Source organism: Dermacentor silvarum, chromosome 9, assembly GCF_013339745.2.
Source record: "Dermacentor silvarum isolate Dsil-2018 chromosome 9, BIME_Dsil_1.4, whole genome shotgun sequence".
NCBI lineage: Eukaryota > Metazoa > Arthropoda > Arachnida > Ixodida > Ixodidae > Dermacentor > Dermacentor silvarum.
Window position 1 is genome coordinate 140,091,435 of NC_051162.1, and position 12,223 is coordinate 140,103,657.

Sequence of the window (12,223 nt, forward strand, 5' to 3'; positions counted from 1 at the left end):
TCCCTCACCACCACAGCTGGGAAATGCCGTCGCAGCCCGAGTGTTCTCCAATGGAACATCAACTCACTGCGGCGGCGGCATGCAGAGCTGTGCGCGCACCTCCTGCGGTGTGATTTCGACGTCCTCGCACTGCAGGAGGTGTACACTGTGGCCGAGGACCTGCGGCTGCCGGGATACACGGGCTACTCTGGCGCCACCACCTGCTCGACGCAGAGCTGCACGGACGCTCCCTGCCTGGAGGGTGCCCACAAGAAGGGGAAGCCGAGGACTGCCATCTACGTCCGCAGCTGCCTGGCCCACTCGGTGACCCCAGTCTCGGACGTCGTGGGCGGCGCCATGGAGTGCTGTCCTGTCACGGTACGCCTTGACAGACAGGACACGACCGTGGCGAGCGTCTACGTTCGTCCTGGACAACAGTGGGACCCCTCCAGCCTGGTGCGGCTTGCAGCACGCCTCGGCGGACATGCAGTCCTGTGCGGTGACTTCAACGCCCACCACACCAACTGGGGCAGCCGCAGGTGCACCCGCCGAGGCAGGGACCTCTGCAACGCCATCAGCCGAGCAGGCCTGGTGGTACTCAACAAAGGAGGACCCACGTACGTCCGCCGTGGGGTGAGCACAGCCATCGACCTCTCCCTTACCACCGAGCAGCGCTCCTATGACTGGGCTACAACTCCCGACACTTGGGGATCTGATCACTTCCCCATCTTGATCACCCCCGGGTGTGGGAGAAGGCCGAGGTCACGAACATACCACGTCACAGACTGGTCCCTGTTCAGGAAGCGCTGCAGTGAGTTGGAAGATGGCTGTGACCTCCTGAGTGCCATCATGGAGTGCGCCCAGGCAGCCACAGTCCAGTGCTCTGCTCTGCCCGATACTCCTGCCCCGGATCTGCTCCTGCTCAACCTCCGTGCGTCCAGGCGACGCGTGGAGCGCCGAGCAATCCGGATGGGCAGTGCAGAGCACTGGACCGAATACAGGAGAGCGGATGCCCGCTGCAGACGACAGGCCAGGCGCAGAAGGAGCCAGAGCTGGGGGAGCCTCTGCGCCACCATCGAGAACTGCTCCAAGGGCCCCCTGGCCTGGCGCCTCCTAAAGTCCCTGACCGGCAGGAAGGTCAACCGCCACCCCGTCCTCGCGGTGGCTATCTCGCTGGGCATCAGCGAGGCGGCCCTGGCGGAGTTGCTAGCGGACCACTTCGCCCCCCCGGCTGCCCTCGCTGCGGCCATCCTGCCGGTCGGACTTCCCCCTGCCAACCCGCCTACCTGCCTGCTGGAGCTGCATCCGGAGTGGGCGACCAGCCAGATCGCGACCATCTGCCAGGACCCACTGACTCTCCACGAGCTGCAGACGGCCCTGAGGAGGGGCAAGCGTCGCAGTGCACCGGGAGCAGACGGAGTGACACTCCAGATGCTCCGCAACCTGGCCACCAGTGAGCAACGACGCCTGCTCGACTGCTACAACAACATCTGGTGGTCAGGACAGGTGCCGGAGGCCTGGCGCACAGCCATCGTGGCCCCCATTCTGAAGAGCAATAAGCCGGCTAACGAGCTGTCCTCATACCGACCGGTCTCTCTCACCTCCGCTGCCTGCAAGGTGATGGAGGCCATTGCTCTGGCACGGCTCGAATGGGTGGCCCGCGCCTGCGGGTTCCTCGCGGACCAGCAGACAGGCTTCCGGCGCCGAAGGTGCACTGCGGACTCCATCGCAGACGTCGTCTCCACCCTGGAGGACGCCAGGGCCAGCGGAGACCTCGCCATGCTCCTCCTCAACGACGTCAAGGGGGCGTTCGATGGCCTCCCACATGCGGTCGTCCAGCAGGCTCTGGACCTCCTGGGCATTGGCGGCAACCTGCGGCGGTTCCTGTCATCGTTCCTGAACGACCGCACCCTCAGGGTCCGCGTGGGCCATGCAAGGAGCACTCCCCGTCCGGTCGCAGCAGGCGTACCACAAGGGTCAGTGGTGAGCCCGTTTCTCTTCAACCTCGCCCTGGCCCGGTTGCCTGCTGCACTGCCGACCGACCCTCACTACAAGGTGGAGTGCTCCATCTACGCGGATGACATCGCCCTGTGGGTGCGGGGACCGCCGCAGTCAAGCCGCCACGTGTGCCTGGCCCTCCAGAGAGCCCTGGACACCACGGCCGCCTACCTGGGAAGCATCGGACTCTCGGTTTCGACGGGGAAGACGGTGGCCCTCCTCGTCCACCCGAGAGCAGCGGCACGGCGCTCAGCTCCCCGGCTGCAGCTGGAAGGCGTGCGCATCCCATGGAGTACGACTGTGTCGTACCTTGGGCTGCGCATCGACCACCGGCTAACCTGGCTACAGGCAGTCGGGGCCATGCAGACCCAGACCATCAGGGTCCGCAAGGCCGTGTCGCAGCTCCTTGCCCATGGAGAGGGCTGCTCGGTGAAGTGGGCCCTGCGGCTCTACGAGGCGGCGGCCACATCACGCCTGCGGTACGCCCTCCCGCTGGTGGCGCTGCCGCCACGCCGCCTCGAAAAGTTGGAGCTGCAGCACCGGGCGGCCATCCGACTCTGCCTGGGCGTCCCCCGGAGCTCCCAGATTGCCGCTACCTTTGCGGAGACTGGAGCATGGCCCCTGTCGCTCCTCTTCCTGCAGCAGGGGCTGAGGCACGTCGACCGCCTCCACCATGCTCCTGATGGCAGAGGCCTGCTGCGTCGCCTCCAGTCCCGGCCTTCCTCAAGGATGGGTCAGCTGTGCCGCCTCTACGAGGAGGTGGTTGGCAACCCACCGCCGAATGCGGTACAGCTGCCCCCACCGCAGAGGCCTCCTGTCCCCATCGCCACGGAGCTGCCCGGGATTTCGAAGAGGCGCTCGCCCGCTTGCGCCCTGCAGCAGACGGCCGCCTGCCTCCTGGACGAGACCCTCGGAGACCACCTCCTGGTGTACGTCGACGGTTCGGTGGTACCGGACACCGGCTCTGCCACGGCGGCCTGCACGGCACCAGCCCTGCAGAAGAGCAGGCAGTGTCGACTGCCCAGACACGCCAGCTCGACTGCAGCGGAGGTGGCCGGCCTCCACCTGGCCGTCGACCTACTCTCCGAGGAGCTTCCTGGGGTACCAGCGGCCATCCTCTGCGACTCCAAGGCAGCCCTCCTCGGCCTGCAGAGGCCAGAAAGCGCCAGCCTTGGAGTCGCACTGCTGTCTACCCGGCTGACAGCGCTGCAGGACGCAGGCCACCCGGTGTCCCTGCACTGGATCCCCGCCCACGTAGGGATCCCGGGCAACGAGGCAGCCGACACCCTGGCGAAGGACGCCCACCACACCACTGTGCCCCTCAGTCGGGCCGTGATGGAGGGCGACTTCACAGGACTGAGGCTGCGGCGACACCTGGCGACCCACCACCCAGACAAACGGGTGGCACTGGGATGCCCCCCACGACCACTCCCCCAGCGAGGCCTGGCTCGCAGGGAGACCTCGCTCCTTCTCCGGCTCCGCATCGGCTGCAGCTGGACGGCAGCACGCAGCTACCGACTGGGACGAACGACGTCCCCGGCCTGCAGCTCCTGCGGGGAGCCGGAGACGATCGAACATCTCCTGCTGGCCTGCCCGGCGTACCTCCAGCAGCGGGGCCCACTCCTGCAGGAGTTCCGCCGCCTGGGCCTCCCCTCTGGCAAGGAGGAAGATCTCCTCTTCCCCGGCCGACACCACCTTTCTGCACTTCGAGGCGTCGTGAAGTTCCTTGACTCGTCAGGGCTCTCCGCACGCCTCTAAGGACATTTCTACAAGCGGGAAGGCCTCACGTCCTCCCACCCCACCCCGGGCCTGACCGGCCTGGCACAACACCCCTGCAGACTCTGCAGCACACCAAGGCCTTCCATCTCGGCCTGATACGTGCCGCCTATGCCTGCCGGTTTTGCTTCGCCCAGCCATGGCGACTCCACTCTATCCCTTCTTTCGCTCCCACTTACCCCTCCCCGTTGGCGCTGAGCCGTGCTCCCTCAAGGGCTGCAGAAGACAGCGCCAACCTTTCCCTTTCCCTCAAGAACCACTTATCATCAGGCTACGATTTTATCGCCCGTGGACTTTATACAGAAACCGACGGCGACGGCTACGGCAGAACCACGCCGGGAGTGTCCATATAATTGATATCGCAATAAAAAAGGCGATGTGGAATAGCAAACCAGTGCTTCTTCCTTAAACGAAATGACATAAATGCAAAGGTGCTAAGTGATCAGGTTGCTACGCTTACCGATCCCACTTGCGCCGTCTCTACCTCGGTGAGCTTCGCCTTGGACGCCCCGCCGGTAGACGGCTGCTTGTTCTGCTCCACGCCGCTCGCGCCGTCGCCACTCGATGTCTCGCGTCCATTGCTTTTGCGCGGGTCTTTCCTACGACGGAGCACGCTCTCTTGACCGTCCCGGTCGTCAGCCTTGACCCTATCAGTGGCGCTTGCTTCACTGTGCGTAGAAATGTACAGTCGCTCTCCCGTATCCAGCCACCACTAATAAACAAACAGTGTACAGCAGTGGAAGTGTAAAATCAGCAAAGTAAATTAACTGTAGCACAAGGAGCAGCCTAATTCTTAAAACAGGAGCCATAATAATCTCGCCAACATGACGAGTTGCTGTTGTTGCTGTTAAGAGCAAACTTTGGCTCGGGAGCTCCTGTTTGAATACATGAGAACAGAGAAATTGTTTTTCTCGGCAACCACTGCACAGATTTTGATGAGGCTTGTAGCATTTGAAGATCGATTGGCTGACACTTCTAAAGGGTAGGAGTGCAACCTGAAAATATAGCAGACTCATATTTGGTGATATTTGCTCTTTGTAGAGTCTGGTGAAGAAATGGTTGTGTTGCTGCTGACATACGATAAAAAATTTGTCGCAGTTTCACCCGATTAGTAGGGAGCTATACGGAGTAAGGATAGTAGTTTTATCAGCTGTATAAACTTGGACATGCAGCAGCACCAGCAACGCGCCGAACTGTTGTCGGCGCGTTGCTGGTGCTGCTGTTGTCGGCAAAAGGCCGACGCGGTCGGCCTTTTGCCCGCGTTCGCACCGAACGCGCGCGGCGTTGGTGACTGTTGCTGGTGCCTCTGGGTGCGGCTCGGAGGTTTTCGACGAGATCAGAATGGGACACTCGTCGAGCAGCGTCGGAAATCTTACCCACCTTCTCGCCTCGCAACGTTTTATTGCGATAGCAATTATATGGACACTCCAAAGCAGATTTCTGCCGTCGGCGTCGCCGTCGCCGTTGCCGTCGCCGTCGCCGTGAGGTTCCGTATGACGTCAATGGAGATGAAATCGTCGCCGCGCGCTGCCGAACGCTGTATGTGCGAGTGAAAGGGCGCGAGGGACGCGCGCTTTCACGGGGAGTGAATGCACGGCGGAGAACAAACGCGCGTTCTGTGCCGTGCTCCCTTAAGGGATGCAGAAGTAGGCGTCTCTTTCCTCCTTTACAATCACCATATATGTAGAGCAAACGCGCCTTCTTCTGACGCACGAAAGGCCGTGGGGGGGGGGAGGGGGAGGGAAGGGAGGGGACGTTTAGCTGCGGCACCAAGTACCTATTTATATCAGAGGCTCTGGCAACAGTCACCAACGCCGCACGCATTTTGTGCGAACGTGGGCAAAACGCCGACGGCGTCGACAACAGTTCTGCGTGTTGCCGGTGCTGCTGCATGTCCAAGTTTATACAGCTGATAAAGCTACTATCATTACTCCGTATAGCTCTCTACAAATTTGCTATCGCAATTGATGCTTCACCTTTCAGGTGAAACTGCGACAACTTTTTTATATAAATGCGCATTTGGTGCCGCAGCTAAACGTCACCTCCCCTCCCTCCCTCCCATCCCCCCCACGGTCTTTCGCTCGACGGAAGAAGTCGCGTTTGCTCTCTATATATATGGTGATTGTAAAGGAGGAAAGAGACGCTTAATTCTGCAGCCCTTCAATAGCGCCAACCTTTCCCTTTCCCTCAAGAACCACTTATCGGCGCAGGACGCGCGTTTGCTCTCCGACGTGGGTTTGCTCGCCATGAAAGCGCGCGTCCCTCGCGCCCTTTGAGTTGCACATACAGCGTCCGGAGCTCGGCGACGATTTCATCGCCGTTGACGTCATACGGAACCTCACGGCGACGGCGACGATGACGGCGACGCCGACGGCAGAAATCCGCTTTGGAGTGTCCATATAATTGCTATCGCAATAAAATTTATCTAACCGTTTGTACAACAAAGATCTTTGTGCGAGCATTCGAGATTTAAATCAAATGTTCACCTTATTACGTTTTTACGTACATCGCAAATTATTTCAATCTGGCGCGTTGACAGTGCAGTATTTCGTAATATCTACCACACTACCCCAATTAGAGCTTGTCGAGAAAATGGCTCTCAAAATTAACGCTGTCATTTAATCTTACACACGTAAATGACATGCAGGACTAATTCGAACTTGCGTTTTTTTTTGTTTTTGTTTTGTGGAGCGACAAATTGACTGCTCCCTCTCGAAAGATAACGCCAGGTAACGCCACGTACGAGACTTACGGAAGCTCGTTCATAGCCCAGCTACTGTGCAAGTCTCCTTATCTTCGTTATTTTTGTACTATTACTGTTTCCAAGTTCATTCAAACATCGCCCAAAAAATCAACTATATGACATGAGAGTGGCGACATTTGATAACACTAAGTACAGGTCAACCGGAAACTGGCGTGCGTGTGTTGCATTAGTTTTCATTGGACTTCTAGCTTTCATTCGGTTGCTGTTTCAGCTTCTCTGTGATCCCAGCGGTACACAACTAGAAGCTGAGTCCATTTTTTTGTTCCGCTAATTAACTAATTACATCTCTACATATTCTTCTGTCTGTTCTTTGAAGTCATAACTCCATCGTTCGAAGTCGCATTTTGGGCCGGTTTAATGTAAGTTTTCTTTGCCTCGATTTTATTCCTTTTTTTGTTATTCCACTGCTCACCACCAGCCGATTGCGCTGATATTGTAGGAGGCGCGCCACCTAGACTATTGAATGAGCTCGAAAAGGAAGAGCATTGGAATAGCATACTTAGACTATTTTCGCTCCTATGCTGTAGTTAGTTCTATTGCAGAAACGTTGATGAAACGTTTCAGTGTGTGCGTTATCATTTCAATTAGAAATGTTTTCTTTTCTTTCTTTTTTAATGAAGAATTCTCTGCCTCTGCTACACACTTTGTGCGTGCTGGCTGCTGCAGTCTTGTCAGTTATAGAACTTGGACCACTGCGCATGTGCCTGAATAAAAAACTTGGGTCACTGGGTATCTGAAACTGGGCATGTGGTACTGACTATATGCTACCAGGCAGTTTTCCCGAATAAACATGCAGAAGAAGAGGCGAGTAGAGTAGCCGGTAACAGACGCGGGCCCGTGTGGAGAAAGTTAAGTGAAGAAAATCGGACCAAGGCGTGCAATGAACAAACAACGTTGAGCAACATACATTCAACTGAAGAGAAGGCATTTCAGTAAACTTCAAAAAAAAGCTTTGTTTATCACCGATGTCCACAAATGTGTGACATCGACATATTCTTTATGTCTTCTCCATTCAACAAAAAACTTAGCTTTGTTTTATTTCATTTGCAATTACCAAGTCATACTGCAACATACAGTGAAGAAGTGAGAAGGCATTTCAGTAAACTTCAAAAAAAAAGCTTTGTTTATCACCGATGCCCACAAATGCTTGATATCCCCTGAATTTTGTATATTGTCTTCTCCGTTCTACAATAAACTCAGCTTTCGGTTATTTCATTTCCAATTTGCAAGCCACGCTGCCCGTATTTCTGCAAGCTTTCAACCCTATCAGACCTTCTGCTTTTCAGAGGCAGAGACGCTTCTTTTTGTTCGTTAGTGGTTGGCGAGTTTTTCCGCGGGTATGTTGCGCAAGTGAGGAAAGATACTGGCAGCACTAACAGCTTCATTGTTAGACATCGCCACCAGAACCGAGGTATCACAAAGTGTACGGCCCAACAGACCTACCGGACAAGTTCCGGTTGAGACAACGAGACCTTCGACGCGACGACGCTGAAGAGCTCCGCATCTACATCCGATATGCCTTGCTCGGTCTGCTCTCTCTCCACGATAAACTGCGTCAGGAACTCGGAGAAGGCACCGCCCCGGGAAAGCAGTTCCTGGAAACTTCCGTAGTCCGAAATGGTCCCGTCTCGCATCACGACCACAGTGTCCACTTCCGGGAGTACGGAAAGCCGGTGAGTTACCAGTATGCGTGTCTGTTCGGCGAACAACGAAAATAGAACATACATGCAAGACATTAAAACAAGCTGCTGTTTCGCCCGAAAGGCGAACCATCGATTGCTATAGCAAATTGATACACAGCTATACAAAGCAATATCAACCGGATAAACTTGTAAACATTCGCTTGCTAACTAAATTAACAAGCATGGTGTCACGCGCGCGCAAGCAAATATCAACATCTGACTCGGTGACCGCGTGCACCCGCTGTCAAAACGCTGGAGTGAGGAAGCGCGGTGGCAGCCATCGAACTGACCTTTGCGCTGCCTCTCACTTCACCACAAACTAAGCGGCAAGAACACAGCGCGCACGAAGATATCAGCACTCAGCGCACTCTGTCCCTATCGCAGATCGCTTTCAAGATAGGTCCCGTGCGGCCGCGCCACACGTAGCGGCCACCGGAGTATAACGCCCCTGCTACCTAACCCCTCCTCACCCCCCCCCCCCCCACCCCGCGATGCCTTGCGCACGATGGAAGTCGGCGCGCTACTTCCCCGCCTTCCTCCTTTGTGCGCGCGAGATTGAGCCAGCACCCGCGGCTCCCCCTCGTACGCTTTCACTCGCACATACAGCATACGCCGCGCGGCGACGATGTTATCGCACTTGGACTTTATACGGAAGGTCACGGTGACGCCGACGGCGGCAATCCGCCTGGCGTGTCTATATAATTGCTATCGGTATAAAAAAATCACTTAGGCTATGTCAAAGGCAATAGACGTAACTCAATAACGTATATTTCTTTTCGTCCATTGTTTCTCACAAGTAAAAAAACACACACACACACATCCAACTAAATGCTAGACTCTAAATGACACGAAGCTTGCTTAAGTTTGCGTGCTAGCAGCTATAGCGGATGACGTGAACACAGCGTCGTCGCCCGTAGCTGTTAGCTTTCTTTGTAAGGACGACGAAGGCGATGCATTATGCTTGTAGCGGGAAGAGTATTGAAGAGAAATGAATGCACGGAGAAGTGCGACACATATCGAAAATTTTCACAAATCCAACGCATGTGTCGGCATTTATGTGGAGCGAGGCTTCGGACAAGTGGTATTAAATTCTATAAAACGAATGAAGATGAAATAATGTCGTTCAAGCAGACAAGTTCGGTTTTTTCCTTTGGCTCGTTCATTTCTTTTACTTGTGTACATTTGATATTTGAATAAACTTCTTAGAGCGCAGCTCTTAGGCGCCCGTTTCTGCGTTGACCCCTCGGTTTGGGCGTCCTCGGCGTCCCTCGGCGTAACGGAGCATACGAGCTCAGCGAAGGATGAAAGAGCAAACACGGAGCGCAGCGGCCGATGAAAGACGGCGAGAGCGAAGAGAGTGCTAGGAGAGAAGCGGTGGAGGAGGGTGCATGCGGAAACATGAGAAGGAAAGCGGAGGAGGAGAGTATGGCGAAAGAGTGAGGCGGAAAGCCGAGTGCCTCGCGGCGGCGACCAGGGTGCTAAACGAGCTGCCCGAGCAAAGGCTCACCGTCGCCGCCGAGAGGACCCTGTCGTTCAATATCAAATGCTTTGCCACAATATATCCCGAATTGAAAACACCAAAACCACTGCGCTCAAAATTCGCATTAGGGAGTATCGTAATCGTCGGTGATTTTTTTAAGCTTTAAAAAAAGATGCATACAAGGGTGTTTACTTGCATCCCATGCAACATGGTATCTCGCTCAATGTTTATGTATATCCACAGCAAAATTCACAACTGTAATCTCATGCATGTTTTTCATTTTTATGAACGACTCCCAAGCTATGCCGAAATGCAGGCAACGAATCAGCCGTATGCACTTCGTAGGGGCATTCTCTGTAGGTAAACCGCACTTTTATGTGTCAGTCGTTTGAAAAAGAGCTTCGCAGAGTATTGTCATACTTTATAGAAGTGTTACACGACGCGGTATAGTTTCCGTCGTTTAAAAGAGCCTGCTACTGCGAATTTGCGCAATGCACATGCAGCGGGACTGCACACTCACCGTTTGTTGTGTGTTGTTATTGTCATAGACGGTGCTTTTGCATTATTTTGTCATCACGCAAGGATCTCCGATACAGTAGTCACTTGGTTGTAACTGAGTACAGTGGCATGTGTCCACAGTTTATTTGCAAATAGGGAGCTTCAGGCTTGAAATCATTATTAGCTAGACTCTATGGAAAATATGCAGCGTTAGAATTTTAAAGCTTAATGTTCAAGGCGGCTATTTATATGGCCAATCGGCAATAAATATTGTTGTATGTGGTAACAAAACTGTTTTAATTATCTTTCGAAAAAAAATGTCGAGCTACAGGAACGCCCATTCCCGAAGCACATCACTGCAGATAACCACTGAAAAACCAAGTTGACGTATTTGACAAAGTTAGCCAACGATTGTTGCAACATTGCTTCCCTGTTAAGGAAAGTTGGCAGTTTCGCCCGAAGGGGGGGGGGGGGGCGAAGAACTGACAGTGATAGCAAGAGGGAGACTTCATAGTAACACGTGTATTTGTTTATCGTTCTCTGGTGACGGCTTTTCACCGGCTAACCAATGTTACACATGATCGCTCCGCGCAAAACATGCTTGCATGCATCCGAACATTCTCAATTCATGTAGCCGATTTTGTCTGTTTTCTATGTTGTTGCCGAACCTCTTGTATCCAGATTACACGCTTGGCGTGAATGGCGTTGTACAGTCGTGAGCGAAAGTAACGGACTCCCTGCAAGTGCGTGCCGAAATGCATGCCAGCGCCACCTGGCGCCGCGCCTCTCAAGCTCGTGCGACATCACTTCCGGCGCAATGCGCATGTGCGTTCCTATATTGTTCGTCGAAATGGCGTTCGCACATGCGTACAGCGCCGGAATGGACATCGCACGAGCTTGAGAGGCGTGGCGCCAGGTGGCGCTGGCATGCTCACCTGGCTAAGGCACTTTAAATATAAACCGATATATATCCGCCACTGAAAATTGTTCTACGCGTCATTTTGTCCGCGGACGCGATCCGCGGGAACCTAGACATATACTGCTTCGCTGTAAATAACTCCGCCTCCGGATACTGTGAGCTACCATGCCCGATGCCGTCCAGTCAACGTCGTTGTCACCAAACGTCATCATCACCGCCTACCTTCCCCGTTGCACCGAGATATGAAAGCGTTTTTTAGTGCGCCAGCAGCACGGTGTTAAGCATCGCCCTTACTTGGTCCCGGAGCATGCCCTTGGGGCCGATGACCCTGTCGAAGATGTGCTTGCCCACGTGCGAGTCGACGGCACTGAGCGGGTCGTCGAAGAGGCAGATGTCGCGGCCGCTGTACGCGGCTCTGGCGATGCTGATGCGCTGTTTCTGGCCGCCACTCAGGTTAATACCCTGTTTGTGAAAAAAAGTGTGGGTGAAGGGAGCAGATCACGTACAGAACAATCGTGTTACTCTCGACAAAGCGGCTCGGCTGGTAATAGTCAATTTTTTTATTAGCAACCATTACATAGCGCATAAACATAAGACCTGTGCGCTTGGTGTTTAGCACATTCGACTATGCCATCTCCGAGATTTTGCAGCTTGCTGTCGGCGGCCGCGGGCGCCGCCTGATCTCAGAGGTCATGCAGAGGAGCCACGCGTCCTGGGTCACACAGCCCTGACGGTGACCGCTAACGGCGGCATCTGAACGCGATATCGTTAAGGGCCCCGTGTCGCAGAAAATCCGGCGTCGGTGTCGGCATTGGCTTCGACGTCGGCAGCCGAGAAAATCATCCCGAACAACCCCGACCATGCAGGCCTTCCGCGTTAGACGTTAGTGAACTAATTGAATTTCTCAAAGAAAAATGCGTCACAAAAATCGTTAAGTACGACTTAAACACAACCTACAGACATGATAGCGTCGGATTGCAATTTGAATATACGAGAAAACATAATTCTGTTACGCGAAAACATAAACACAAACACCTTTTCCAGCATTTCTACCATTCATACAGCGGCGCTACCCGGTAGGCTCCTTGCAGAGACATCATCCAGATGGCGCTCGCCTCCTCGGCAGC

At 54.6% G+C, this 12,223-nt stretch overlaps 2 protein-coding genes across 2 annotated transcripts in view; both read right to left on the reverse strand.

The window, feature by feature from the left end:
- The window catches only part of LOC125939913 (multidrug resistance-associated protein 1-like), a 168,776-nt gene that overhangs the window by 105,218 nt on the left and 51,335 nt on the right, over window positions 1-12,223 (reverse strand). The gene's annotated exons all lie outside the window — the stretch shown is intronic.
- LOC119463945 (multidrug resistance-associated protein 1-like) overlaps window positions 1-12,223 on the reverse strand; it is an 81,223-nt gene that overhangs the window by 38,418 nt on the left and 30,582 nt on the right. The window contains 3 exon segments of the mRNA XM_049655835.1: window positions 4,214-4,421; window positions 7,961-8,211; window positions 11,391-11,558. Coding sequence (XP_049511792.1) covers window positions 4,214-4,421; window positions 7,961-8,211; window positions 11,391-11,558 — 627 coding nt within the window.